This window comes from Leptomonas pyrrhocoris (genome assembly GCF_001293395.1).
Source record: "Leptomonas pyrrhocoris isolate H10 chromosome Unknown, whole genome shotgun sequence".
NCBI classification, from domain to species: Eukaryota; Euglenozoa; class Kinetoplastea; order Trypanosomatida; family Trypanosomatidae; genus Leptomonas; species Leptomonas pyrrhocoris.
The window spans coordinates 2,174,454-2,202,274 of record NW_015438358.1 but is presented as its reverse complement, the minus strand read 5'-3'; the positions used below and the strand labels follow the sequence as shown (position 1 = coordinate 2,202,274).

Sequence of the window (27,821 nt, the reverse complement as noted above, 5' to 3'; positions counted from 1 at the left end):
GGAAGTAGAAAGGGAGAGGGAGACAGGGCTAAGGCGTTCTCAAGGAGTCTTGCTTCGAAAAACAGCCAAGCCAGCTCAACTCTACCAACGCTCACCGCTGTTGGAGTCGACATCACGTCCTCGCGTTCACGGCAATGCAGAACACGCCAGCGCACCCACGTATCGCACACAGCGCAAAAGGCAAAAAGAGGCGCGGACGCTACGCCAAGTCGTAGTGAGGCCAGGCCATCGACAAAACTTCCTTCTTGCCAATCGGCCGCAGCGTGCGCAGCCGCAAGTTGGCGGCGGACTCGGTGAAGGTGCGCACCGCCACGTTCGGCTTCGACGCCTCCGCCGGGGTGCAGTTGTTCGGCGTCATGAGCGAGGCGAGCTCAAAGAGGGAGACGCACATGTGATACGTGCCCGGCACACCGTGGCGCGGGGCGTTCAGCGTGTGGTGCAGGCATGACTGCAGTGGCGAGTCGTTGCTCTGAACCCCAATTCCAGTCGGTCGATCCTCGGCGTTGACAAAGTCCAGATGGCTCTTCAGGCGCTCCACTATCTTGGGCCACATGGAGCAGCAGATCATCAGTGAGTTCGACTTGGCCTTCTCGTAGCAATCCTGGAAGACATCGAAAGTGAGCTGCTCCGCATCTTCAGAGGCAAAGCAACGAGCTAACGTGGTGTAGCAGGTGCGCAGCAGCTCACTCATCTCGTCTCGCTGCTCGCGCACCGCTGGTGCGGTGGAGAGCCACCGATACTGCTGGGCCGCCTCCGGCGAGGGCAACACGCTACTCACCATGCGCGACATCATCCGCACCGCGATGCGGATACACGCGGCTTTCACGATGGGGCGCACGTCGTCGGCAGCGCATTGTGGCGCCGGCGAGACGTTCTCCTGTGCGTCGGCCAGTGCCGCGTTGGTGCGCACGTACTGGTCCAGCAAGCGGTGAATCGCTGCCGTCCCTTCGCGCCAGCGGCCACGCTGCGCACACTCGACCCAGTGGTGCTCCACCCAGGCCTTCGACTTGCAGCTCTCACTGCAGTAGAGCGCGTTGCAGTTGTTGTCGCACGGCACAGGAGTGGAGGAGACGTGCAAGGAGTGGAGGATGGGCTTCGTGAGACCGGGAATCTGCTCAATGACCATGTCTTCGTCCACAAAGGGACGACCGCAGTGGCAGCACAGGGAGCACCGCTTGCGACCGCAGATGACGCGGTATATAAAAGAGGAGAGCGGGAAGACGGAACTGGAGCCTTCCTTGAGGATGACCTCGTTGGCGTCGGTGTTCTGCGCGGCGACCGCGACGGCACGCTTGATGTGCTCGTCGTACGCGATGCGCAGCTTGTTGTACCGCTTCGTGCGGCCATCGTACAGCATCGCCACCGAATTTCCCTCCAGCAGGTTACGCACGACGCCGTTCGCCGAGTCGTACTTCATCGCCGTCGCGTACATCTTCTGCGCGTCCACAAACTTCTTCATGCTGCGCAGGACGTTGCCGGTGCGGATGTACCCGACGCTCTCGCGTGGCACGAGGTGCACGACGCGGTTGGCGTCCTCCAACGCACGCTCCTTCTCCCCCGCGAGCAGGTAGGCCACGGAGCGGCTGCTACGCACGCGCGCCTCCTCCTCCGGCATCTCCTCCAGCGCTCTGTTGTAGTACCGAAGTGCGGTCTCGCAGTTCTTCTTGTTGATCTCCGCCGTGCCTTTCCTCATGTAGGACCTAAAAGTGCGTTGCCGGGCGTCGTCGGCCATGCTGACGTTCGCGCCAGTGCTGCGTGACGACCGGGTGGCGCTGAGGAGCTCGCCGTTCGCATTCATGGTTGAGGAGCTCTTCACCGAATCCAACGCTGTATCACCACTCTCTCTCGCACTCGCCGACGCCCCGGGCTGGACCGGCTTACTAAGCACATCCTCCGCCTTGTCGTCCAGCTCCAGTCCCGAAAGACCGCTCCGTATGCTAGAGTAGTACCGGGTGGCCTTCACCTTCGGTTCACTAAGGCAGGCGCGATACAGCGTGCAGCCCACCCGCTCAAACCCCTCAATGTCGTTACACAGAACAAACGTGTAGTCACCCGTGTGCCTATCAACCCGCACGCGCCGCCGCGGGGTGGCAAAGAAGGCCTCCATTATCGGCTCCCAATGCCTGCTCTCCTGCGCAATCCTTGCGAACTCGACATCGCGCAGCTCCACCTCGCACCCCAATGGGTAGTCCTCGGCGGCCGGCGCCATCGGTCGGTCTTCGAGGTTGCTCGCCTCAAAGAACGGCATTTCGGGCACCTCCTCGCCATCATCGCCACAGAGGGAGATGAGGTTTTCCTCCTGTGGCGCTTCCGCGAGGTCCATGAGCATTAATAATAGTGATAATCTAATGGTGTCCTTAGAAAGAAAAAAAAAAGCAAGAAAAACCTTCTCGTTTACGAACTGTTTGGGGAAATAGTATTGAATAGGGTTGCTGTTGGAATCGATGCTGACCGAGGAGGTCCTTTTCCCTGAAAACACCGTCTAGTGTACGTTGAGGAAAAAAGAAAACGCTCACGCAGCTGCGACGAGGCCCAACAGTAGCCACGGAATGAACACAAAAACCGTAGCACTCAGAAAAGAAAAAGAAAACCAGCAAGAATAGTAAAGAGGCGTTTACGCGCAAGTTTTCCTGTTTTGTCACTAAAACAAAAGGAGTGTCTAGAAAGACTAGCAAAGACGGACGCGCACTATATATATATGTATGTATCGAAACAGGAGCGTGCTCAATGCTGCTCCTTTGCCTTGTCGTGGGCGGCAGTTGCAGCAGTTACTTCCAGCGAGACAGCAAATAGAGATCGAGAGCGCCGAGTTTGAGAAATAATAAAGAAAAGGAAAAACCTGCTCTGACAGCTGCTGCCACGTCTTCGGCAATTGGGCGAGACAAGAGGGAAAGAGATACGTGTGCTGCCGGAACAAAGAAACAAACAACAACGACGACGACGACACACAGAGTGAAAATGTGAGAAGGAAAAAAATACAAGATTTCAGGATTTTACACGAAAAATGTCAAACGAGATGGAAAAGAAAAAGCCAAGAAAAAAGAGAGAAAGAAAGAAGAAGAAAGCAGAGGAAGAAAGAAACACAAAAGGCTGCACTAACAGTTTACAATCACAAATCAGCTTTTAAAAAGGGTGTAAGGATAAATATATTATTTCTTATTTATATTTATTTTCAGATACATATATATATATATATATATATATATATGAGTGTCACACGGCCGTGGGGGGAAAGAAGAAAACAAAAGATACAGAAGTGCTTAAGCACAACGAAGAACACACAAAGAAAGCAGGAGAACAACAACAGAAACAAAAAGACTATCGGCCAGTAAATTGAAGAAGAAAAATGAGAGAGAGAAAAGAGGTGTAACTGAACTGTAGCTCAAAACAGCAACAACACAAGGCAAAATAGGGGGAAATCAATGGTACCGTTTGCAGATGGGTGTTCTTCGTTCCTCGATTACTGGTATTACGCCGCTTTTCTTTTCCTTCCTCCCATATATGTATTTATGTGTAACTGGTGTTCTGTTTGTAGTGGTACAGGTGTGTAGGTGAACGCACACTGCCCTGTGAAGCGTGTGACTTTATGGATATTTATTAGGCGTTCCTCTTCTTCTCCGAAATGAGATGTGGACTTTTCTTGCTTGCGAGCTGTCGTGAATTACGTCAATGTCAAAGCAGGAAGAAGGAAAAGCAAACTAACAGCGAAGAGACAGATTATAGCGGATGTACAATCGTTGACCTCAAGCGCGTGTATTACGTGGAGAGAATGGATTATCTCCCACCTGCTACGTGTTTGCGCGGAGCCGTGGGGCAGTGTAAAACACGCCCCTTTTCTAACGAAGGGGGTGGTGGTGCTTGCCAAAGAGGCGGAAAGACAAAAGAGCTTTGGTATTGTTTTTTTTTTTGGTGTACCGTTGCGCACACATGCAGACACACACACACACACACACACACCAACAACCAGAAGAGTACCTGTAATGAAAAAGAAGGGGAGGGGGGACCTCTCAAAGGTCCACTTTTCAAGTCTGGCTAGTTTTGAGCACAGCCTGTGAGAGCTCACTCGTTTCGCGTCCAACTCGGGTGCTGTCGTCCCCTTTTCGCTCTCGCTCTACTTTCTCCTTAAAGGCCGTTAAATTATGTTGCAGCGTGTGTATGACGAGCACCCAAAGTCGTGGCTTCCGTAACGCATCGAAAGGATGTGAGAGAGGGAGAAAGTGTGTGTGAAGATCAACGCAGGAAACAAAACAAAAAAGCGCACTCACCGAAAGCAAAAAAATAAACACAGCAGTGAAACGCTCGTGGTGAGAAACTTCAAGGTCAAGTCTTGGCGGGGAGGGGAGATCGGCCGCCGAGACGAGCGCGTCCGTTAGGATCGTGGGTAGGAAAAAATTAATACGAAGGAAAGGAACAAGCACTCGCTCGTCTGCGCGGACACAGCACAAGCGCCAATCGCACACTCACAAAACAAAAGAGAGCGAAAAAGTAAAAGGAGAAAAGCAAGACGACCGAGTAGGCACTAACCACCGCTTCTCACTTACCCTTTGGCTTAGCGTGAATGAGGTGCACGTCTGTTGTTCACAATCCCTATTCTGGGAACCGAAAATTAAGAAAAGAAAAACAACAAGAAAGAGAGAGAGAAATTTACTACCGTTAGAGAAAATAAACGAATGAAAAGAGTGAGGAAAACTTATTGGGAGATGCGCCTGTAATGAAAGCACGCTCTTGCTTCCTTCCGCGGTGCACGTTACAGGTTGAAAAAGACGAAGATGGTACAAAGAAGGAGAACTAGAGTGGAGGCAGTTCAGAGACATCTTTTTAAAAGACAATTGCTGTTCGTCAAGTGAGAAACAGCCTGCGGTAGAAACGCGCGGTCTCGCACACAAACCCATCATGAAGCTCCAGCACAACAGATATCACCGATGCATGAAAAGTTCCCCCCCCCCAGAAAAGAGAAAAACCCCACTGTTCGGCTTCCATTAATGCGGTATCAGAACTCTACCGTCAATCAAGCTACCGCATCTCGAAGCCGCTTACTTGTCTTCTCTTTCCGTGCGTATTTCCTTTCCCCACCCCACAGAGTTAAATCAGCAATTGAGCTTGACAACACATCCACATCAATCACACAACAACGTCGGCTTGAAGCGGGGTTCATGCGTGCAGACGTGGTTGACGACTGCGCCCACTAATGAATTTTGGCTGGTCTTCACTGGTGATCCGCAAACATGAGGTCGAACAGGTGCGACATGCGCATCGCATCGCTCACGGCTTCACTGCGATCCGACAACAGCCGCCGCATCCGCTGCGCCTCCGCGGACCAATTCGCCGACGGCGCGTCTATGGCAGACATCAGCCGCGGCACCTGCTCAATAATCAGCGTGCTCTTGAACTTCTCCTCAGTCCCGGTGGGCGGCTCCATGAAGGACAGCTCTTCCAACGCACGTTGCACGTCTTGCAGGGAGGGAATTTGATCCAATAGCGTCTCGTTCAGCAGCGAGCGGACGCGCAGCAGCGTGGCCTTCTTGTGCTGCGTGTACGGGTACTGCCGACGGCACTCCGCGTCGCACAGCAGCTTGTGTAAGCAAAACCACGCATGCGCCTCCGGCACACACACACGCTGCACCTCGTTGCCCGGCGCCGGCGCGAAGGTGCCGCTTTGAAACTTCTGCGCCTCGCTGCCCGAGCGGCGCAGCCACGGCTGGAGCAGCAGCACCTCTGCCACCCCAACAGGGATGTCGTTCTTGCGCAGGACGCTGTTCATCGCGGAGAGTGGCAGACCGTCCAGGCGGTCCACGACAAACCACAAGAGGGAGATGCAACTCATGGCCCGTGCAATGCGCTGCTCACGCAGCTGCTGCTGGAGGTGGACGACGGGGTCTTCTGAGCCTGGTGTGCGTGCGCCACTGGCATCTGTCGACACAACCGGCGGTGCCAGTATTGCATTGATATCCTTTTCAGAGAAAAGACGCGCCACCTGCCGCCAGCAGTAGTCGATGAGCTCTAGCACATCGTCGCCGAAGCCTAGCACGACTTCCTCGTAAAAGCAAATACACTCCAGCAGATTTACTAGCACGGACTCGTACGCGCAAAACATGTATGTGGCAGTGGGGTTGTGCGCGACCGCCTCTGTGATGCTCGGCAGCACACGCTGGCGCCACACCTCCATCACAAGTAACTCATGCAACACGTCGCTCAGCTTGTCGTGCTCTAGCAGAAACGCCTTCACAAAGTCGTCCGTTTTTTGTACGGCGTTGCTGTGCGTGCACATGTTCAGGCGCTCCAGCGACTCCCGCTGGTCCTTCCACGCAGACGTGCCAACTTCTTCCATTGGGAAGGAGCGCAGCTGGCGAATGCTGATCTCGGCGTCAGCCGGTAACATCACGCTGCCCTGGTACTGCATGGTGGTCAATACGGCGCGGAAGAAAGCGGAGGAGACGAAGAAGGCGGCAAAGCAAAAAATGAAACCTATCGCTGCTGAAAGGCACGCGTAAACACACTGCTGTCAGGACAGCCGTGAACTAAGAACAGCAAGCAGGTCTATGTGTGTGTGTGTGTGTTTTGGCTGTTTACGTTGAAAGAAGACTCTCGCAAGCACCAGATGAATAGAGTGAAGTCGCCGATGTACCGAGGGCTGTTATGAATCCTCACAAACAACAACTGGTAGGTGATGCCACACTCAAATGAGACCACAAGAAGCGCGTTGAAACAGTAAAAAAAGAAAATGAGTGGAGAAAGAGTGGGGAATGACAAACGTGAGGGTGACTGCGCCACAACCTATCGAAACACGTTGCATGGCAGCTTGCAGCAGCATCTTTTTCTCTCTCACTCCACTTCGCGTCCGAGAGCCATCAGAGAACGTAAACAAAACAGTCCCCCTTCTCGTCTTTTCGAAGGAATGAAACCCCCAAGTCTATCATCTAAATTGTTGCTGCACAAGTTGCGTGAAGAAATCTAACGGGGTAGGTGGAAAAGAACATCACAACAGGATGAAAAAAACGCAAAACAAATCTAAAGGGAGAAAGCGATGATGCGGAGAAGCGGCACAGAAAAAAAGTCTAAAAAATTTGATAACGTCAAATCTAACGAGAAAACGGAGAGGAGCATCCAGAAGAATAAATCCTGGGTGAAACCGGAGCTGCTTTTTTCTTTCTGTTTGTGTGTGTGTCGTTGTTAACTGCGGGGTCGCTTGCCAGTGGGCGGGGTAAGGTTGTTCGGCGTGTAGTAGTACTTCAATAAGAAGGGATGGTTCAAGACGCGGTGCAGCGCCATCCGCTTCGAGCCGTCGCGCACCAGCAGGTTTGCGATAAGATCCTTCGCCTCGGGTGGGATGGTGTCTGGCATGGTGTACTGCATGGCGTGAATCTTCTTGTAGATCTGGTCGTTGTCCTTCGCCACGAAGGGGGTGTGTCCAACCAGCAACTCGAAGCAGAAGATGCCGAGGCACCATAGGTCTGCGCTGTTGTCGTACGTCTGCCGACTCACAATCTCGGGAGGGAAGTACTCCGGCGTACCGCACGATGTCTTGCGGCGGTTCAGTGGGTCGTGCACCGACCAGCCAAAGTCAGCGAGTTTAATGTTCTGGTTGTGATCAAGTAGGATGTTCTCGGGCTTGATGTCGCGGTGCAGGATGTGATGCTGGTGGAGGTACAGCAGCGCCTCGGCCAGCTGCGCCACGTAGCGCGCTGCCGTCGGTGGTGGGAACAGCTTCACGCGATTCAGCTCACTGTACAGCATACCGTTGCTGCAAGGCTCTAACACGAGATAGATGTCGTGCTCGTCGTAGAAGTAGCAGTAGGTGCGGAGGAGGTACTTGTGACGGGTGTTGAAGGCAATTTCGATCTCGCGTCGCAGCTGATTAGCTATGTCGAACTCCGCCAGCTTCTTGATGGACAGCTTCTTAATCGCCACGACGTAGTTGCTCTTGCGAACCGAGGCCAGGTAGACGTCGCCGTAGTTGCCGCCGCCGAGCTTGTGGAGAAGCTCGAAGTCTTGAATGGTCCACTCCGACTTGGGCGTTGCCGGCGTGACTATGAAGCCGTTCACCACGCTCTCGTCGGGGCCAACCTCCGTCGCCATGTTCTGACGAAGGAAGGAAAAATAGATAGATAGAGAGACGTGACGGGCGAGCTATCACCACTAAAGTAACACTGAAAAAAAGGAGACGGAAGAGCCGGTAAAGAAAGATGAGTCACCAAGAGCGCACACGAGAACAACATACGAGGCAAACGAAAACGGTATTTGAAGAAACAACCCCGCGCAAAGAGAAGCATAAGATTCACTGAGCTGCCTCCGATTAATCAAGCCACGTTAGATATCAGAGCTGTTTCTCCTTGCTTATTACTATTGTCGCTTACTTTCACGGGGACATCATTATTGACGGAACACAAACGCGCAAAAAGCAGGCCGGTCAGGTTTGCGGTTTCATTCTACTCTACAAGAAAGAACCGTTACCTTTTATGTAGCTGCCTTGGGAAACGGCCCGCCAGTGAATACGACGTTTCATTCTATGACAAGGCATCAGCCGCTGCCTTTCAATCAATGTGCGCCGACGGTGTAAAGCCGATTCCCAGACATTACAGCACACACAAGCATAGCACGTCGGTGTTTGAGTTAGGCAAAGAGTTGGTCAAACGTTCGTTCCTCAATGACGGAGAACGCGCCTTCGCGATCTTTGTGGATGTAGAAGAACTTGTCTAGCGACTGCCCACCCAGCGCCCGCACAAACTGCTCGTCGTGGGTAATGACAATCAGCTGGAAATGCTTCACGGCCCGCCGGGCTTGGATCAGCGTGCGCAGGGCGGCGGCCAGGCTGCGTGCGTTGTCGTCGTCCAAGTTCGTTGTCGGCTCATCTAAAGCAAGGATGCCGCAGTCGCAGCAGAACGCTTCGCTGAGGGCGAGACGGATGACAATCGATGCAAGCACCTTCTGCCCGGCGCTGCACCGCCCACGCATGTCCATCTCGTTGTTGCCGCGCTTCATCACGACGCGGTAGTTGAAGCTGCGCCGCGCCGCCGTCGTCGTCGTGCCCTCCGTCTCCGACCGGATCTCCACCGTGTCGATGTCGCTGCCGCGGTACGTCTGTCGCCACAGCTCTGCAATAATTTGGTTGATCTGCGCAATTTTCTCTTGGTGGTACGACTGCACGGCCTTCTCCAACGCGCTGTAGTACTTCTCGATGTCCTGGATGGAGATCTCGGTCGTTTGCACCTTCAAAAAGGTGGAGCGGTAGCGCTTCTCGATGCTCTGGTACTTATCACTGCGCAGCTGCTGCTTTAACTGGGCGACGTCGAGCAGCATCGCCTCCATGTTGCCGTCCTGCTGCGCGCGGATCTTCTCCAGGGAGGTCATCTTTGCCGTGATCAACTCGCGCAGTGTGGAGAGGCTTGCCTGGCGTGCCTCCTCCCCCACGAGCTGCTCCACGCCCTGCAGTCGATCCGTCTTCAAGGAAACGAGGATTTGTGCCGTTTCCGCCAAGTGCGTCTCGTCGAGCGCAATGGACTGCTGCTGCTGCAACGCCTCGATGTGGCGATCCATGTCGGCGGACCGGCGGTGCTGGTCGCTCAACGTGCGCCGCGCGTCCTCCATGTGCGTCATCAGCCCGTCCAGTTCTTGCACAGTGGCCGTGCAGGCTTTCTCCGCCTCGCGCAGGTGCACGCGGAGCTCCTCCAGTCGCTGGGCGCCGCCGCTCTGCACGTAGCTCAACACCGGTGGAACGGCCAACTGCAGTTGGCGCAGCCGCGCCTCCGCCTGTTCGACGGCGTGGCGCTCCGCCTCCTCGGCCCTCTGGCACTCCGCACGCAGCTCCTGCACCTTGGCCTGACGAGCGTCGACCGAGGTGCGCAGCGTGGCGACTTGGGCGGTGAGCTCCTCGAGACGTCCGCGGTGCTGCGCCGCCTCCTGCTGCAGCTCCGCCGACGTCTTCTCTAAGTCCTCCAGCTTCGCCACGGAGACCTCCGCTTGGTACATGGCCGCCTTGCGCTCTTGCAGCTGACGCTGCGCGGCGTGCTCGTCCTGACCGCGCTCCATCCGCTGCGCCTCGGTGAACAACTTGTTGAGCTGATGCAGTCGGTCCGTGGCCGCCGCGTAGGCCTCGGAGAGTTCATCGAAGGTGCGCCGCGAGGACACCTGGTCGTCGCCGTCCTCGCCAACAGCGCCGATCACCTCCTCCTGCGGACTGGCTGCCTCGACTTCCTTCTCCCGTCGCGTCAGTGTCGCCTTGAGCGCCGTCGCCTTTTCCTCCATCATGCACAGACCCGCCAAGTGATGACACACGCCTTCCAGCTGCTGCACGGCCGTCTGGGCCGCATCGCGTGCCGCACGCGCTTCCCCCTGTGCCGCGGTGTTCTGCTCCATCTGCACCACCAGCGACTTCAGCTCCTCCTCCAGCACGGGGATGCGACTCCGATGCTGACGCACCGACACGACCACACCCTGCAGCTTCTCCAGGCGTTGATAGGCCTCCTGGGCGGTGTCCGCTGCGCCTCGCACGGCCGCCAGCGCCTGCGGCGTAGCGCGCTGCTTGTCCGCGTTGATTTCCAGAAACTTCTGCCGAACGTCGTGGTCAGCGAAGGGCCGCTCGCACACGGCGCACTTGTTCTCCGACATGGCGACGCTCATGAAGTCGTGGTAGCACGTGACGAGTGCCTCCATCGCGTGCCACTTCTGCGTCGACGACTCCGCCGCCTCTCTTGCCTGCCGCAGGTATTCCTCGTACGTGTCCAAGTCCGTCACCGAGTTAACGCACTGCGCTAGCCCGTCGGAGACCTCTCGTTGGCATTGAACCAGCTCTTCTGACAAGTATGCGGACTTTTGCTCCTGCGTCGCACGTGCCTTCTGCAACTCAAACACGCGGCTCTGCAGGGCCTGGAGTTCATTTGCCTTCGCCTGATGCACCTGCGTAGCCTGCGAGCGCAGCGACAGCAGCACCGAGGGCGAAAAAGCATCCGTGGCTACTACAGGCGCCTGCACGCCGACAGCGCGGAGAAGCGGCAGCACGTCATTCTGCAACGCTGCAGCGACCGATACGTTCGACTCCTCCACCTGCCGGCGAAGGTGCTCCGCCTCCTGCTCGCTTCGCTCCCGCTGCTTCTGCCGCATCATCTCCTCTCGCAGCGTCGCCACGGCGATGTTCTGCTCCTCCAGCTCCTTTAAAATGGCTTGGCTGCGCTGCTCGGTGGTGTCTTTCCTGCGCAGCTCCTCGGCGGCGGCCACGCGCTGCTGCAGCTCTTCGATCTCAGCCTGAAGCTGTCGCAGCTGGACGCGACGCGAGTCACCGCCGAGGCCGGCGATGGCGCGGGCGTTGTCCTTCACGCGCTGCCGCACCGCGTCGAGGCTCTGCTGCCGCATCTGTGTCTCGGTGAGGTTGCCGTCCAATAAGCGAAGGCCACTTTGCACCTCGCTCTCCTCTGCGCGGATGCTCTGCTGAAGACCGGCGGTGGCGCTCCGCAGCTGCTGCCGTGCCGCCGCTGCGTCCGATTCTGCCTTCCGCAGTAGCCGCTGCAGGCTGCGCTCATCGACATCGTTTTCGCCGAGGACATACTCACTCGACAACTCGCTCAGAAGCTCGCGCAATCGGGCCACGCTCAGCTTGTGCTGCTGATCGTCGCGCTCGAGCAGCTGAATGTTGGAGCGCGTTCGATACAACTCCTCCTCTTGCGTGCGTCGTGTCTGGGCGACAGCGTCGTGCCGCTTCGTGTTCTGCGCGAGCTCCTCCTCCACATGCTGTATCTGTGCGCCGAAGTTGGAGCGCATCTCCTGCATCGTCTCCAGTGTTTGAGTGCTGAGGGGCAGATCGGCTCGACGCACCGCCTCCCGCCGTTCCTCCAGCCGCGCCTGCGTCACGGCCACCTCGCGCTGCATCGACTCGATCTGGTCCTCGACGCTGCGCAGTTGGGTAAGTGCCTGGCGCAACTCCTGCAGTTCGGGCTCGATGCCCGTGCTCCGGCCCTGGATGGCGCGGATGACGCTGTCTTTTTGGTCGATCTGCTGCTGGAGCTGCTTTGCCTGCTCGCGGTGTTCGCGCAGCGCCATCAAACTCGCCTCGTGCTCCTTCAACTGGCGGCGGAACTCTTTGCTGTTATCGCGCAGACGGTCCAGTGCAAGCACGTAGCGCGTGGCGGCGAAGATGTCGTCAAAAATGCGTTTCACGTCCTTCGGTGGTCCCAGGGGCCAGTTGCAGTCCTCCTGGTGGCAGAAGATCACGTGCGCCAGCACCGCCGAGGACACCCCCAGCATCTCCGGCACGACTCGGTCCACGTCACTGGCGCGGTAGGTGCTCGAGATCACCTCGCCCGTCGCCGCATCTTGGAAGGCGACCGTGTTGTCGAGAGTGGTGAAGGTGACACGGTTGCTGGAGCGGGTGGCCTGGAAGGAGCGGATGACCTGCATGAGCTTGCCGCCTTTACCCGTAAAGATGAGGCGAATCTGCGCCTTCACCTCCGTCTCACCCACCACCTTTGGATCGTACACGAAGGAGCCTTTTTCGGTGCCGCTCCCGGGTGGCATCGCACCCGTGCAGGCGTTCAGCAGTGCCTCGATAATCGTTGTCTTACCAGCGCCGTTTTTGCCCAAAATGACGGTGAGAGGCTTCTGGAATTGAATAAACTGCTGATTTGCAGGGTTGGGGTCGAAGCTGCGGACACCGCAGATCTGAATCTTCTCAATGCTGGTCATGGTGCAAAACAGAAGAATGCTAGCAGGTGATAGCAAATAATTAAAAAAAAAACGGTGCTCTATTTATGGTTTATTGCTGTGTGTGTGTGTGTGTGTGTGTGCAGCAGTGGGGATCGGGGGAAAGCGGGAGGAAGTGTGAAGAACGCGTTGAGAATCGAAGTGTTTGCGTCACCTTCCGTATGGCCAGGTGCAGTGCTCAACAGCAGATGGAGAGGAATTACCAGTCTGAGAATGTGTTTACCGAAACGTGCGTATGTGTGGCGCTTCTATGGTTTCGTTTTCTCTTTACTTTCTAAGACAGCGGAAGTGACGCCTGCATAGTAACCGCACCTTGCCGTGAGTATTTGTCTCGTCACGTAGGAGGGGGAGGGGGGAGGGAGGAAATACAAAGAGGAGTGAAAAGGGCGGGTACAGTAGAAGAAATGCGCCTCGTGCGTTAAGCGGAGAACGACGAAACCTCCGCGGGAATAGAGATGAGGCTTGCTTTCCGTTACGCATTCGAGAGGAGAAAGAAAGCACATTTGGCGCTCACCCTGCGATGTGAGTTACCATATTAAGGTGGCGCAGAACAGCCGCTTTCACGCAGGCACGAACACCACACACAGGCCGTGTGCTCCACTGCACATGAAATGATGTGCGGCATTGCCATTGCACAGACGGGGGATACCGCATTCAGGCTTCTATTATTATTATTTTGGCGTTTTTTTTGTTTTGACGAAAATGATAAAAAGGAAAAAGAGAAAGAAAGAGATGTCAACGGCAGAATGAAATACAAGGCGCGACTTCTTCACAACGCTAAAGGCAAAGAAACCGTCTCTGTCAACTTCACCTCGATGCACTGCGCTACGCGTGATCCGGCCGAGCCGGGACTTCAGCATTCAAACGTTGACCCGACAAGGGCAAAAGAAAGGTAAGAAAAAGAGAAGGCAGATAAAGAGGCATCAAGTGCTTTTAAAGGGGTTCGAGGGTAATCTCCCAAACCTTCGCACGATGCGCATAACGGTTGCCATCTTATCTCTCCGCTCTTAGTTCTTCTTTCCGGCCGGACGGTAGGGCACCTTCTTCGTGTAGCGCGTCTTGCGGTCCCCCACGGGGCGGGCACGCACGGTGCGGCTGTGGATGGCGCACGCGATGCAGAAGCGCTGCTTCATGTACAGCTTCGGCATGGGGAAGTTCGCGCCGTACACCGGGGACGCCTCCGCCACATCGCGGGCAGAAGCGGCATCCAACATGCGGCGCACCACGAAGCGGCCGACCGCCTTGTCCTTGGGCGTCAGGCGACCGCAGTTGAAGCAGTGGACCGGCTTGACGCGGCCGCGGCTGTGCGGGGGCTTCGAACGTCCGTGATTGCGGCGCTTGGTCGTCATTTTATTCGCCCGTATTTATTCCTCTGTGTTGGAACGATGACGCGGGCAGTAGCGTTTTGTAAGCGCACGTGCGGGCACGATATAAGAAATGAACAAAAGGAGAGAAGAACATGGCGAGGGGCAGAGGACGGAATGGAAGAAATGTAAGGCGTGGAGTATTGGAACTTCTCAGTGCCAAGCGACGGCACGAGTGCCGAATGACGACAGAGCGTTTTTTGGCAGTAACAAAAAACAACAACACAAGCACCAACTTAGAAAGGCTGTCATTGAAGTTTGCGGCCAGATGTTGCAAGCAGTTAACACCGTCTTCGTTTCACGCAAGTGGTAGCGTTCTAAAAGCGCACAAAAATGGGTCATGTTTTTTCTTGTTTCTCTTCACCTTCAACTCATCACCAAAAAAGAAAAGAGAGCCGCGTGTCGATAGACGCAATCGCTTCCTGTCTCCTCGTAAAATAAGAACAGAAGCACCGAGAGCAAAACGCCTCCTTCTTTTTATTCTCAGAGAAATGCATCGTTTCATGCGTATGGTCCGCAAACCCTCTGCTTGAAAAACAGGATTCTCTTTTTCCCTTTTTGTTCCTCCTTCAAAGATTCCGTCAGCTGCCGCGTTCATGACACCGAAGAGGACAGCGAGCAGTTTTTGCTGCGCTTGACGCCCGAGGCAGGGAGGACGCCTTGAAGAAGTAGAAGAATGTTTTCGTATCGTTAATGGTAAAGCATCGATACAGCTGTAAAGGTAAAAGCACACACACACACACACACACATACCAAAAACAAAAGGGCAAGCACGGAAACGAAGACGTAAATAGAAGCCGTGCAGCTGACGATGCGCCGGAACTGTACAAATGCGGGAGGGAAAGGGAAACAGACGAACTTCGTTTACTTCATTCATCGAGTGTCTACATGTGTATAAATGAGGAGGGGAACAATAACGCATTCAGGCTCGTCCAGAGAAAACAAAACGGAGACGCATACGCAGAAAACAATGGTACAAATAGGAGGCAAAGCACCGCGGGAAAAGATATCAAAAGTAAAGGAAAAGAGCAGGTCATTTCGCTTCCTCCGCTATGCTAGTCACGTGCATCGCCGACGCCATCGTCGTAAATGCCAAAGATGGCTTCGGCCTCCGCAAGACAGGGCGAGTCGTACACTTTAATAATGCGCTGCTCGCCGCGGCCTTTGCGCAGGCTCAACCGGGTCGTCGAGGCATGCGCCATGATGTGTCCCCCAATCGGCTTCTTCGCATCCGCCTGAAACATCTGCGCCGAGCCGTCGACGTTCGCGACCACCTGGTTGGTCACCACCACCGCCACACCGTACTCCTCGGCGAGGTTGTGCAGGGAGCGAAGAAACTTGCCCAGGTGCATCTGACGGGCGGCGAGCTCGTTGCGTCCGCTGTAGTCGGTGCGGTAGAGCGCAGTGGCGGAGTCGACGATGATGAGAGCGAAGCGGTTTTCTGCCATCATGGCGGAGGCCTGAAGCAGCAGCTGCTGCTGGTGGTCCGTGTTGAAGGCACGCGCACACGCCACGTTGGCCAGCACGTCCTCCGGGTCCAGCTTGTAGCGCTCCGCCACCGCCACCAGACGTTCTGGTCTGAAGGTGCCCTCCGTGTCAATGTAGAGGGCCATGCCTTCCGCACCGCCCTGCGAGATGGGGAGTTGGCACGTGACGCAGAGGGTGTGGCACAGCTGCGTCTTGCCGGTGCGGAACTCGCCAAAGAGCTCTGTAATGCTGCCCGTCTCCACCCCGCCGCCCAGCAACTTGTCCACTTCCTTGCTGCCGGTCGTCACCATGATGATCTCCTTCCGCGCTTCGTGGTAGGCGACGGCGGAGGTGAAGCCCATGGGCACCAGCTTCGCGCACTCCGCCATGATCTTCTCCGCCTTGTTCTCGCTGATGCCCTTTACCGCCAGAATGGCCTTCTTCGGTGCGTAGGCGATGGACTCGACGGTGTAAAAGCCGTACTCCATGAACTTCTTGATGTCGGAGCTGGCGACGCCGTAGTTCTCCAGAATTTGCACGACACGGAAGCCGCCGGCGTTGGGGTCAGCGACCTCTGCCCCTGCCTGCTGCCGCTGCTTCTCCTGTTGCTGCTCTTCTTCGTTTTCCATCCCTGGCTGGCTCTCCACCACCTCCACCTCCTCCGGCTGTGCGGCGGGGCGACCACGTCGAGTCTTGGCCTTGGAACGGGTCTGCATGGTTGACGCGTAGAGAAGGGAGTTCTTTTTTTCCTTTTGAAGAAGATGAGAGAGGAAGAAATACACGTTTGTTTGCACCTTATACCCGTAAAACAAGGGTAGTGCTAAAATATATATAGAGAGAGAGAGGGAAGAAAAGGCTAGAGAAGAAAAAGGCTAAATTATCTAAGATGAGTGAAGAAAGACTTCTTCGCGGTAAAGCAGAGGAGAAACAAGGCGACAGGCGCGCAGAGAACGAACCATCAAAGAGCAGAATTGGAGTGTGTCGAGTGATGTAAAGATCTGAAAAATATAAAGCATATATGAATATGAAATAGTAACGTCGTTGCCTCTAATAATAACAGTGAAGATTGTTGTTGTTGCTGGTGGCGTAGCGTGCTTGATTGTTTGTTTCTTTTGATTTCAAGCTGTGAATCCTTTAGTGTTCGCTTTTCTTGTCGCCCGTGACGACAGAATCCAGAGTGAAAGTTTTATGTAGTGCTGTTGAGTGGTGCTTCTATTTTGCTCTTCTTGGAGTAGTGGTGGTGGTGGGTAATTGCGCTTCAATGGCGGGAGGTATTTCAGCAAGATGCAGTGTATTTCGGCGAGGGAGTTGTGTTCAGAAGGAACGTCAAATGCGTGCCTGAGGATGCTTCAAAGCATATATATATATATATATATATCTTTTATTTTTTAGGTGGGCACCAGTGTGCGGTAGAAGTGGTTTCGACGCCGAAGTATACCACTCAATATCGGCATTTGAGATACGAAAGAAAGTCATACGGAGCATTGAGAGGGATGAGAGAAGGCGTGAGAAGCAAAACCAAAACAAAAGGCGAAAGTAAAAATTGTGTCATCCGTACTTTTGTAAAGTGAAAACGACAATAATATTAAAAATAACGAAAGTAGGAAGGACGAGCGTACCGCGCTCGTGCGGCGACGCTATCGGGGTGCAAAGAGCTCAGTCGACCCTCCCGCTTTTTTTCTGAACATGAGACCATTTGTGATGCGCGCTGGATATTCACGGTTGTCCCAAACCGTCTCGGTCGCCACTTTCTTCTTTCGCCAACATAACTTGAATAGTTGCTAACAGATATCTTATATATCGCGTTCTTTTCGCAGGTGGAATTTATCAGAAAAAACCGTTTCTTTAATTCTTTGGCACATATGTAGATGCTTTCCCTTTTTCTCTTTGAGAAAAAATCTCCGCGGCTAGTAAAACGGTTTTAAAGAACAGATTCGGTTCGTAAAACGCGCTTCGCGGCATTATTAACGCTTAATTTCATTGTGCAAAACGGGGCTTTTAGTTGTTTTAAAGAAACGATCGTCAGCCGCTAAGCGGACTTGAATCAGCTGCGAATACCTTCACCTCAGCAAGCGAAGAGAAATAAGGCTGTAAAATTGAGTCGCTTATCTATTTTCATTAAAAGTTTGTTTTTCTGGTTAGGCATGTTTACTACAAATCAGAAGAACATCAAAAGAAAACAAAATAAAAACTGCCGCCGATTCGGCGGGCAACACAGCCGACACAGGGGAGGCAGACGTGTTTTTCCTTTTTGGGTTTCACCGGATGTCGGCCTTTGCTTATTCTTTGCTCTCTCCGGGACGGCATTGTTTAACAGGAAAAGGAAGACGTTACATGTATTGAGGAGAGAAAAGGTCGCCGTAAAATAGAACATATATATAGATCAGAAAAATAATTATGGCCAGTAACGCTAAGAAAAGGAGCTCTTGCACTGTTTTGCTTGAACTAAAGTGATTCGTAATGCAAAAAAAAAATTCCTGTCCATTTTTTCTCCTTTTATGGTTGAATGTGAATTTGGCTCATCTTCTGAACGCAAAATCTGCTTCTGTCCCTGTTGGCAAAGGTAGCACAGCATTAAGATGCCGCGCTTTACGCAGACACCAACCACAAAAGGACAAAACAGAGATAAGAGGCTTCCACGTCCTCCCCTTGCCCGTCCACGCGTGTGTGTTAGAAAGCTGCTAAAAAAAAGAACAGAAAACGCAACGCGTCCTCGACGGAGATAATAGGAGTCAGCTCAGCGAAGCGCCGCCTCGAAGGGTCAAGTTTTGGCACGCTCGTGTGTGTCGCACAGAAGAGAAACGAAGATACAGAGAGAAGAGTGCGACGTGCGCCGTTAAAGGAAAAGACAAAGCCACAGGTACGACCCAAGGCGTTGGCGCAGCCTAGAGCGCCTGCGTCACCACGATCAGACTGACCACGGAGCCAAAGGTCATGCCGATAAGCAGGGCAAAGCACAGGCACGCGCCAGCGATACCGCGCTCCTTCGGCGTCAGTCGCGGGTCGCTGCTGCCGTACGCCATCGTCAGACCGATCAGGTAGCCCTTTGTGATGCCAAGCACCAGAAACATGACAATCGGGTTCGCATTCGAGTCTATCACCTTCGGGGTGCACACGCCCAGCGCGAGCGGGATCACGCAGACGATCGTACGAACCACCACAATGAACGGCACCCACGAGCGAGGAGCCCACACGCAGTGGAAGTTAATCGACAGACGGCCAATCGCATCGCCGACATTGAACATCAGAACCACAATCATCGGCATCATCGCCTCCGAACCCCACGTCGTGCCATCACCGTGCGTCGTGGTCGGTTTCTTGGACACGTGCATCGCTTTCAGTCCAATGCCGGGGAAGAGCACCATCGTCGTGAACAAATCGGCAATCAGGCAGACCATCATCACCCAGATCTTCCGCACCACGACAATCACGCTCGTCTGGCCTTCCTCCTCCTCCGCCGCGGTCGCCTCCGCACTGTCGGGGGAGGTGACGCAGCTGCTGTCGCTCCCCGACCTTGCGGGCTCGCCATTGTCCCCCACTGCGACCTCCGCGACTCCCTGCAGGGGAGCCACCGTGTTTTGATTCGACTTCTCGATGCCTTCCGCTCCCGCAATGGGCTCCTGTACAACAGGTGTGCCCACGTTGTCGGCGTCCAGACGCAGCCGCCGCAAGCGCGTCTCCTCGGCCGCCTGATCCGCCTCCGTGTGGGCGCAGCGCGCCACATCCTCGGGACGGCGGTAGTCCGGAACGTACGAGCGCACAAACGGGCTCAGACGCAGCAGGAGCACGATGGCGATGGTCAGCACCATCAGCGCCATGCCGATAGTGAAGAAGATCACCGCACTCGCCTTCACACCGCTGAACGTCGGGGGCAAACCGACGGAAATGACGATACGAAGAACGGAAGTGATGGCGCCAGAGATACCGCCTCCCGTCACGAAGCTCGTCATGTACCGCGTGGGCAGCGCTCCATAGAAAGCGTACAACGACGACTCAAGTGCGGAAGTGGCTGCACCGCACAGCAGGCACGCGATGATCAGGACAGCCATCGCGGAGCCCTCGCTCACGCCACCGCTGGCAGCGGTCACGGGCACCAGCAGCACGGAGACCAGCGAGAAAAAGGCACCGATGATCATACGAGTCTGCACATTTTGGCGAAGCACCCAAGGCGAGAGCATTGCGAACTGCATCAAAAACATGGGCACCATCATCAGCACGGTCACCCAGGTTGAGATGTTGTTCCAGAAAGACGGCGTCTTGGCATCCGGAAGCGTGCTGACATTGTCGTTGGACTTGACAGCTGCGAACTGGAAGTAATGCTCCAGGTAGGAGGGCGAAGAGAGGAAGGAGTTGTAGGCAAACAGGCAGCAAAACCCAAGAATGATCGATGCCGTGTGCATCATAACAACTTCAAAGGTCACCGCCATTTTCTTCCCGTTTTGCAAGGTGCTGTGTTTTGTTTCCCCACTTGAATAGACAGAGCGCACCCCCTTTTCACAGAAGGGTGCGCCTTTGGAGAGTTGATGATAAAAAGGCTGATATCTTTGAGATTCTCAAAGAGGTTAAAAAGCTTTTCTTGAGGGAGAAAAGCGCGGCCTCCAAGATATCATCTGTGTACTTACTGCGCTCAACAAAAACGACGGCAAATTTGGCTTTGCTCAGTCTCGAATCTCCACGTAGAAGTCAACGACCAGCAAAGTAGTATCGCAGTGGCCAACGGTTAGGTAAGAGCGTAGATAAAGCAGATCGTATCAGAATAGGTCGCACCAACGGCTCACTGAAAACTCAGAAGGCAAATGTGTATATTTGCTTTTTTAGTTTTGATTTCTCACGAAGACAGTCAAGTTAGATAAGAAAAAGGAGAAGACAAAACACCTATTGTCACCCGGTTGTAGCGCTTCTTTCTGTTTTTTTAATAAAGGAGTACCGCTCCTTATCGTGTTTTTCTTCACTAACAGGGGTTTTTGTTTTGTTACCGCGAGTCTCACGTTGCCCACTCAACGAACAACGAGATGTGGAAACGAAAAGTACGGAAAATAATGATAATAACTTTAGGGTAATGTGGGAGAGGAATACCTGATCGCAAATGAAGACTAATGAAAAGCAACGAGTGCTTGTTTTTTTTTAATTATTATTCGCCTGTGCGGTTGCAGAAAACAGCTAAGAAATAAGGATATAATGGTCTTTGTAGTTGAAACCGTCGAAGAAGGTAATTCAAAGTTTTGAAAAAAAAAATAATATGGGAGAAGAAATGAAGAAGTGGCTTGGACAAATGCGAAAATAGAGATCAAACGTTAAATGGGGTGCTACACAGCCCTTTTCGTTGTCTTTGCTTGCTTGCATTCCTGAAAGCCACCTGCTGTCATTACGATTCGCCATGCGCACGCAATAGGCGATTCCACACCAGCTAAATCATTCCCTCTGTTGCTGAGAATAGGCTGCAACCAGAAGAGAAAGAAATGCACGAGAGACCGTCGCGTCGGGGAGGCGCTGTGCGCACCACCGACAAAACTTCCAAGTAAAGCGTGAGGCACACAACCCCTCCGAGTTTTTGTTTCTGTATGACGAGCGATTGCCTCCAAGTGCGTTGCAATTGTTTTTTCTTTCTTTAGGGGATCCTTCCTTGTCGCTACTTTACCTTTTTCCCAGTAACGATCTTGGGGGTTTATTTGCAGATGACTTTTGTTCCTTCAACGCCTCCATTTCCTGCGCGCAATAACAACTCAGGAAGAAAAAGAAAAAGAAGGAGTAAGAAGACAGTGGAGCAATGCGATGCATTGCGGTCTTTACGGCAGACGGAGTTGGCGCCAACTAGCAGTGAAACGGGGGAGAGAGTGAGGAACCAAAGACACTTGAAAGAAGTATCAGTGACAGCCTTTAAGCACAAGTGTTTTACAAACACACAAAAAACAATCAAACGAGTAAAGAAGAAAGAAGTTATGTTTTAAAAAAAGGGTGAACTCATTCACAGAAAAGCAACGTCGATTCTAACCTAGGACTAGCAACCCACACGTTCCCAACTCTAGACCAGGCACGACGATAGAGCGAAACACATCGTTCGATTCCGTTTACAATTAATCATAAACACCTCTTTAGAAAAATGCGAATAATCAAAACCCTCCTCGTGCGATGCTGATGCGCCACAACGGCAGGGGAAGTGTTGTACACTCCCGCGCTCAGTAGAGTAACATTCTGTATAGTGTGAGGTACTCGTCGGAGCCGTAACGTGTAGACAGCGGGCCGTGAGACCCACGGTGAACAACGACCACACATACGTCATGAAAAACAGTACGAGAGAGAAAACAAAAATGAGCCAGAGAGAAGAGAAAACACTGAATTCAAACAGGGGAAAAGAACGATGCGAACAGAAAACCCTGAGGGATGATTTGAACTTTTGTTGGTAGCCTCCATGGCGACGAAAACAGGAAAGGCGTTGTCGAAGCCTAAAACGCCTGCGTCACCACGATCAGACTGACCACGGAGCCAAAAGTGGTACCCACAAGCAGGGCAAAGCACAGGCACGCGCCAGCGATACCGCGCTCCTTCGGCGTCAGTCGCGGGTCGCTGCTGCCGTACGCCATCGTCAGACCGACCAGATAACCGCCCGTGATGCCAAGCACCAGAAACACAACAATCGGGTTCGCATTCGAGTTGATCACCTTCGGGGTGCACACGCCCAGCGCGAGCGGGATCACGCAGACGATCGTACGAATCACCACAACGAACGGCACGATAAACCGAGGAACCCAAATCGTACGGAAGTTAATCGACAGACGGCCAATCGTATCGCCGACATTGAACATCAGAATAATGATCATCGGCATGATTGCCTCCGCACCCCATGTCTTCTCATCACCGCTCGACGAGCTCGACGACTTATTGGACACTTGCATCGCGTTCAGACCAATGCCGGGGAAGAGCACCAGCGTCGTGAACATGTTGCCAGTCAGGCAGATCATCATCACCCAGATCTTGCGAATCACGGCAATCACGCTCGCCTGATGTTCCTCCTCCTCCGCCGCGGTCGCCTCCGCGTTCGCGGGAGAAATCACACGGTTGCTGTCGCTCCCCGACCCAGCCGGCTCGCCGTTGTCCCCCACTGCGACCTCTGGGAGACCCTGCGAATCAGCCATGGCATCCTGATGCGTCTTCTCGATGCCCGCCGTTGTCATCATCGTCTCCTCGGCGTTCATGGGGGTCTCATGAGCACCGGATGTGCCCACGTTGTCGGCGTCCAAACTCAGCTCGTGCAAGCGCAACTTCTCGGCCGCTTCGGTGTGGGCGCAGCGCGCCACATCCTCGGGACGGCGGTAGTCCGGAACGTACGAGCGCACAAACGGGCTCAGACGCAACAGGAGCACGATGGCGATGGTCAGCGCCATCAGCGCCATGCCGATAGTGAAGAAGATCACCGCACTTGTCTTCACACCGCTGAAGGTCGGGGGCAAACCGACAGTAATCACAATGCGAATAACGGAGTTGATACTGCCAGAGAAGCCGCCTCCCATCACGAAGCCCGTCATGTACCGCGTGGGCAGCGATCCGAAGAAGGCGTACAACGCCGATTCGAGCGTAGTGGTGGCTGCACCGCACAGCAGGCACGCGATGATCAGGACAGCCATCGCGGAGCCCTCGCTCACGCCACCGCTGGCAGCGGTCACGGGCACCAGCAGCACGGAGACCAGCGAGAAAAAGGCACCGATGATCATACGAATCTGCACATTTTGGCGAAGCACCCAAGGCGAGAGCATTGCGAACTGCATCAAAAACATGGGCACCATCATCAGCACGGTCACCCAGGTTGAGATGTTGTTCCAGAAAGACGGCGTCTTGGCATCCGGAAGCGTGCTGACATCGTTGGTGTACTTGACAGCCGCGAACTGGAAGTAATGCTCCAGGTAGGAGGGCGAAGAGAGGAAGGAGTTGTAGGCAAACAGGCAGCAAAAGCCAAAAATGGCTGCTGCCGTGTACAGGAGAATATTTTCAAGGGTCACCGCCATTTTTTCCCCGTTTTGCAAGGTGTTGTAATGTATTTTCGTTCTTGAAGATGCAATACACGGAAGCTAAATATCCTGCCTGCGCTTCTGTTGGTACGCCAGTTCTACGAGAACAGAAGTGAAAAAGGGATCTCTCTCTTAGTAGCTACTGTCTGTTGAAAACAAGTAGAAAACAAAAAGAGAAAGAGAAGAAAAAAAGATCACGTTTTACTGAACCGTTCGAAGCCGAAAGAACGATGTTACTTTGTGTGTTGCTGTGGTGCAAAGTTTTCTGCTGCTCGAGTTCAAGCTTTACTGAGGAGAGAAGAGGATTGTGATGTCCACAGTCTGAAACGAAAAGAGAGCGGCGTAGTTTCTGTTTTATGTTTTCCTTTCTTTATGGCGTCTTTCTTTTCCCTCTCAAGAAGAAAAAGGTCGGTGTGGGTAAACGGAGCGGTTAAAAAAAGAGAAACTTCGCTGCTCGATCGCAATGAAAAGAATCGGGCACAAATCGAGAGGAGAAAAAGGAAAGTAGGAAAACCAAAAAAAGGAAAACAAGAAGAATTAATTGTCGAAAACACTTTTATTTTTTGAATAAGATATTAAATAAGTGATGTCTTGGTAGTGTGATTCAAAATCGTAGATGTTAAAGAAATCTGTGATGTTGGGTGAAACAGTAACAAGAGAGACAGTTTTCCTAAATATTGTTATTTGTTTTGTTTTTTTGAGGGAAGGTGTGTTTAGGAGGAACGAAGACAATAATAATAATTTAAAAAAAAAAACGTTTTGTTATTGTGAATGAGGTCACCGAAATGGTTTGCAGACCCAATTTACTGTTCACGTCAGACAAGATCTAATGTAGGAGCTGAAAGTAGGTAAGAGTTTTCAGTACAAAACGAATGTGGAAATTCTTAGTCACGTGAGGCGTGTTAGGCTTAGGTGTCAAGGAAAACCGCACGTTTGATGCATATATTTCTGTCTTACACTTTCTGAGAGAGACTGGGCACAACAAAGTTTTTGTTGATCAACACAGTATCGATCTTGAAAAGGGTTAAAAGAAGCGTGGAGTTTTTTCGAGGGGATAATTAATGATTAGAAGACGTTTGATACAAGAGCTATTTCACAGTAAAAACAAAGGAAAACGTAGTTAAGACGAAGAGAAAAACCGTAGTTTGAAAACTGTTGGCGAGGGTAACGACCGTAAGCACGCGAATGGTTCGAAGAACAGCAGAGCGGAGAGGAGCAGGGAGAGTCGCGGAAAACACTTTTCATGCGGCAGGAGCCGAACGAATTGCCCTTTTTAGCGGTTGCTGTAGTCATTCGGAGAGAGCACCAACCGGTAAAACTGTTCTTTCGTGTTGTTTTTTTTTTTGAAAAAGCGACCACAACACTTTGGGAAAAGCCAACGTAGCCGCATGCTCATCATTCTCTTCTCAAACGCCATTCACACGCGAGAAAAGCGACTTCCAAACAGGTTTTTGAGGGATGTTGGTTTGTTGGTTTCTTGCTTTAACTTCAGTGCGCGTTCCATTTTCTTTTTTTTTTTAGTTTCTGTTGTTGTTGATGCGGAATAGATATCCTACATGCTGGTCTATCCGTAAGAGTGAAGGCGGTGTTGTCAGCGGCGTTAACGACACAGTTTACCACGCAGGAGAAGAAACATAATGGCGAATGAGAGGATGAGAACAATCTCTTCCGTTCTTAGGAGTGGTGGCCGTAATGACAGCAGGAGAGAAGAAAAACTTTTTTGAGGAGTGTCTTTTGGTTACTGTTTTGATTTGTTCTAACGTCTTCACCAGGCCACGTTCACGTACAGCTTTGCCGTGTCACACTGTTTTGGCACTTCCCTTGGTTTTTGCAGTTCAGCAAAAACAGCTAACGGGGAAACTGCGTGAATCGCTCACAACAGCAGCAGCTTCGTTTTGTCCAGTACACGCCTGCGGCAGCGTCCGTGCGAGTGCACAACGGAGCTTCCCTTTGGTTTGCAAAATAGCGAAAACGAAAGAAAAGCTTGAGAAGAGCAGGAGGAGGACGCGCGACACAACGAGACTCCAACTTGTGTCTTCATGAGTGTGAAAAGAGTAAGAGCACATTGATAAAAAAAGGGTTTCGACTTTTAAAAAATGATTTTTGAGAGAGAGGTGTTTACAGGCCGAGCCTCTCGTCCACTCGCAGCGGCCCAGCTGGACGTCGACATCATCCAGGTGTACTGCAACACGAAGTCGTATCGCTTTACCTTCGTACGCGGGTCAGTGCAGCGTAAAACTGGCCACATGTCTTGCACTTCCCACCAGACGCGCATTTCATGGCACACGCTTTGCAGAAACACAGGTGATGGCAACTCTCCGTCTCGAACTCAATCGGCTTCAGGTGGCACTTCAGACATATCGTTTCGTGTGGCGGATCGCTCCCTGAGTCAGAAGATGAAGAAGACATGCCGGAATGGGAAATCGGCAAAGAGTGTTCGCTTAACGGTTTGGAACTGAAAACGGCAAATGGGAAACCTTGTGTGTGTGTGTGTGTGACCACCAAATTCAACAGCAGTTGATACATAGATGAACACACACAGTACGTTTAGAAGTGGGAGAGAGAGAGACGGTTTGCGAGAGGAATTGCCGAAAGGCAAAAAGCAAACGGGACGCCAACGGCCCCATTTAGGGGCGAGCCCACGCCTCCCACGATACGCGAATACCGCCCGTTGTGCGATGAGAGTGGGCCGTTCTTTTACTTTTTGTTTCTCATAGCGTGCTCAATCGCTGATGAAAGCAGACTGGCGCAGCGCTCACTCCGAGACACCGATGAAACTTCAAAAAAAAAAAAGCAACGACTCGAGAAGCACGGTGGCGACAGATACAACGGAAGTCAAAAAGTCGAAGAAGCAAACGGAAATACACAAGACAAAACATACACACGAACCGATGTCGAATTCGCTGATATATATATGTTTCAAATGCATTATATTTCTTGCTAGAGAAGTGAGATCTAAACTAGAAGAAAGCAGCGGCCAAGTCAACGTTGCACGTGCGTATGATTGTGTCAGTTTGCCGCACACTGCGCACGGTACGAGATACGCTTGAGGTCTAGCATGTGCATCGCCTTGGACTGGGACTTGTACTGCTCCAGTAGATCTTGGAAAGAGCCTTTGTCCGTCTTGTACGCGTCAAGGGCTTTCTTTCCTATTGTCATGCAGTCGCCATTCATCTTACGCACGTCCATCTCCAGCGTGCGGATGAGTGCCTCTGGCGTGCAAACGGACGTCAGCAGCGGGTTCTGCCCCAGTCGCTGCAGCTGCGAGACCTGGTCGCTCAGCTGGTGCTGCATCGCCTCCACCTTCTTCTCCAGCGTCTCCACCTCGCTGCGCAGAAGCGTATTTTCATTCGCCACCCGCTCAATCACGCCGATTGTCTGGCTGCTCGCCTCGCGCATCTGCTTCACGATGGGCAGCTGGTAGCAGTACGCGTCCAGGCAGTTGGGATTGCTGACCAAGTCGCTCAGGAGACGATCCGTCTCGCCGCTCAGCTGCAGTGTGACGCTGCGCATGCTGGGCGGCTCCACCGTGCCCCACCGATCCGCGGCGTTCTGGAAGGCGTTGCGGACTGCCTCGACGAGGGTAGAGGCGTTGCTCTCCCATTGGTAGGCCTGCGCCTCAGACGGGTTGATATTGGGCGGTGTAATCGGGACACTGTGGCAGCAGTACGGCATCGTCGCTTTCGGCTCCGACTTGGGGAAGGAGGATGGGAGGGAGACGAAGAGGGACAGCGCGTACTCGGTTGTTGGGCTGATGCGCAGGACGTGGTCTACCTTCAGCACCGTCTCTTGCGCCGACTCCGTCACCACCGTCGTGGAGGGGAATTGCTTGCGCAGCTCCGCGAGCTGCGCTGCACGGTCCTGAGGCATGATGAAAAGGAGATGTAAAGAAAAAAAAGATAAGCAACTGAGAAAAGAAAGAAAGAAAGCGAAGCAACGATCCGCAAACGGCCAATTGTGATGCACGACAGTGAGATAATCAACAACACCAAAAAGGCCTAGACTTGTTGGGATCATCAAAGTTGACGTGTGTGATATCAAGGCGAGTGTGCACGCAAGAAGAGGACGCAACACAACGGGAAGGCCGCAGTTCCAACGAGGAAAAGGAGAAAAAAGGGGAGAAGAAAGCTGCGATGATGAACGCGAAAGTGAAGTCTTCGGACACGGTGCCGTTGCGGGCACGTTAAAAACCATTTTGAGGACGTCAGCGGAAGGCGACCGGTTGACGAAAGTCTGAGTGTTTGGGGCTCCGTTTGGAAAGGAAAGCGCCTCCTCCACGATGCAGACACGGCTGCAA

General features: G+C 53.1%; 10 protein-coding genes across 22 annotated transcripts; all 10 read right to left on the bottom strand.

Annotated features, from left to right (window-relative positions):
• Positions 1–199: 199 nt before the first annotated feature.
• On the bottom strand, positions 200–3,653 carry ABB37_01790 (hypothetical protein; the record flags this gene model as incomplete). The annotated part of the gene is made up of 1 exon (XM_015798433.1): positions 200–3,653. The coding sequence occupies exon 1, from the start codon at positions 2,321–2,323 to the stop codon at positions 200–202; it is 2,124 nt and encodes a 707-aa protein (XP_015663953.1). The 5' UTR covers positions 2,324–3,653.
• Positions 3,654–5,206: 1,553 nt separating this feature from the next.
• Positions 5,207–6,677, bottom strand: ABB37_01789 (hypothetical protein; the record flags this gene model as incomplete). 4 transcript variants are annotated; one of them, XM_015798429.1, is made up of 1 exon in its annotated part: positions 5,207–6,677. In XM_015798429.1, exon 1 carries the CDS (start codon positions 6,398–6,400, stop codon positions 5,207–5,209), a length of 1,194 nt encoding a protein of 397 aa, XP_015663949.1. In that variant the 5' UTR covers positions 6,401–6,677. The 4 variants fall into 4 exon arrangements, with proteins under 4 accessions (XP_015663949.1, XP_015663950.1, XP_015663951.1 ...); XM_015798430.1 differs by having other exon boundaries at positions 5,207–6,659; XM_015798431.1 differs by having other exon boundaries at positions 5,207–6,645.
• A 493-nt stretch (positions 6,678–7,170) lies between these two features.
• ABB37_01788 (putative protein kinase) lies at positions 7,171–8,149 on the bottom strand (the record flags this gene model as incomplete). 3 transcript variants are annotated; one of them, XM_015798426.1, is made up of 1 exon in its annotated part: positions 7,171–8,149. In XM_015798426.1, exon 1 carries the CDS (start codon positions 8,074–8,076, stop codon positions 7,171–7,173), a length of 906 nt encoding a protein of 301 aa, XP_015663946.1. In that variant the 5' UTR covers positions 8,077–8,149. The 3 variants fall into 3 exon arrangements, with proteins under 3 accessions (XP_015663946.1, XP_015663947.1, XP_015663948.1); XM_015798427.1 differs by having other exon boundaries at positions 7,171–8,138; XM_015798428.1 differs by having other exon boundaries at positions 7,171–8,129.
• A 461-nt stretch (positions 8,150–8,610) lies between these two features.
• ABB37_01787 (RAD50 DNA repair-like protein) lies at positions 8,611–13,004 on the bottom strand (the record flags this gene model as incomplete). 2 transcript variants are annotated; one of them, XM_015798424.1, is made up of 1 exon in its annotated part: positions 8,611–13,004. In XM_015798424.1, exon 1 carries the CDS (start codon positions 12,670–12,672, stop codon positions 8,611–8,613), a length of 4,062 nt encoding a protein of 1,353 aa, XP_015663944.1. In that variant the 5' UTR covers positions 12,673–13,004. The 2 variants fall into 2 exon arrangements, with proteins under 2 accessions (XP_015663944.1, XP_015663945.1); XM_015798425.1 differs by having other exon boundaries at positions 8,611–12,750.
• Positions 13,005–13,697: 693 nt separating this feature from the next.
• ABB37_01786 (putative ribosomal protein S26) lies at positions 13,698–14,064 on the bottom strand (the record flags this gene model as incomplete). Of its 2 annotated transcripts, none has more annotated exons than XM_015798422.1 (1): positions 13,698–14,064. In XM_015798422.1, the coding sequence occupies exon 1, from the start codon at positions 14,037–14,039 to the stop codon at positions 13,698–13,700; it is 342 nt and encodes a 113-aa protein (XP_015663942.1). In that variant the 5' UTR covers positions 14,040–14,064. The 2 variants fall into 2 exon arrangements, with proteins under 2 accessions (XP_015663942.1, XP_015663943.1); XM_015798423.1 differs by having other exon boundaries at positions 13,698–14,062.
• Positions 14,065–15,109: 1,045 nt separating this feature from the next.
• Positions 15,110–16,963, bottom strand: ABB37_01785 (putative RAD51 protein; the record flags this gene model as incomplete). 6 transcript variants are annotated; one of them, XM_015798416.1, is made up of 1 exon in its annotated part: positions 15,110–16,963. In XM_015798416.1, exon 1 carries the CDS (start codon positions 16,235–16,237, stop codon positions 15,110–15,112), a length of 1,128 nt encoding a protein of 375 aa, XP_015663936.1. In that variant the 5' UTR covers positions 16,238–16,963. The 6 variants fall into 6 exon arrangements, with proteins under 6 accessions (XP_015663936.1, XP_015663937.1, XP_015663938.1 ...); XM_015798417.1 differs by having other exon boundaries at positions 15,110–16,903; XM_015798418.1 differs by having other exon boundaries at positions 15,110–16,901.
• A 1,443-nt stretch (positions 16,964–18,406) lies between these two features.
• ABB37_01784 (nucleobase/nucleoside transporter) lies at positions 18,407–20,706 on the bottom strand (the record flags this gene model as incomplete). The annotated part of the gene is made up of 1 exon (XM_015798415.1): positions 18,407–20,706. Exon 1 carries the CDS (start codon positions 19,946–19,948, stop codon positions 18,407–18,409), a length of 1,542 nt encoding a protein of 513 aa, XP_015663935.1. The 5' UTR covers positions 19,949–20,706.
• A 1,258-nt stretch (positions 20,707–21,964) lies between these two features.
• On the bottom strand, positions 21,965–24,678 carry ABB37_01783 (nucleobase/nucleoside transporter; the record flags this gene model as incomplete). The annotated part of the gene is made up of 1 exon (XM_015798414.1): positions 21,965–24,678. The coding sequence occupies exon 1, from the start codon at positions 23,519–23,521 to the stop codon at positions 21,965–21,967; it is 1,557 nt and encodes a 518-aa protein (XP_015663934.1). The 5' UTR covers positions 23,522–24,678.
• A 1,051-nt stretch (positions 24,679–25,729) lies between these two features.
• Positions 25,730–26,051, bottom strand: ABB37_01782 (hypothetical protein; the record flags this gene model as incomplete). The annotated part of the gene is made up of 1 exon (XM_015798413.1): positions 25,730–26,051. Exon 1 carries the CDS (start codon positions 25,931–25,933, stop codon positions 25,730–25,732), a length of 204 nt encoding a protein of 67 aa, XP_015663933.1. The 5' UTR covers positions 25,934–26,051.
• A 482-nt stretch (positions 26,052–26,533) lies between these two features.
• Positions 26,534–27,541, bottom strand: ABB37_01781 (hypothetical protein; the record flags this gene model as incomplete). The annotated part of the gene is made up of 1 exon (XM_015798412.1): positions 26,534–27,541. One exon carries the CDS (start codon positions 27,539–27,541, stop codon positions 26,534–26,536), a length of 1,008 nt encoding a protein of 335 aa, XP_015663932.1.
• Positions 27,542–27,821: the final 280 nt, after the last annotated feature.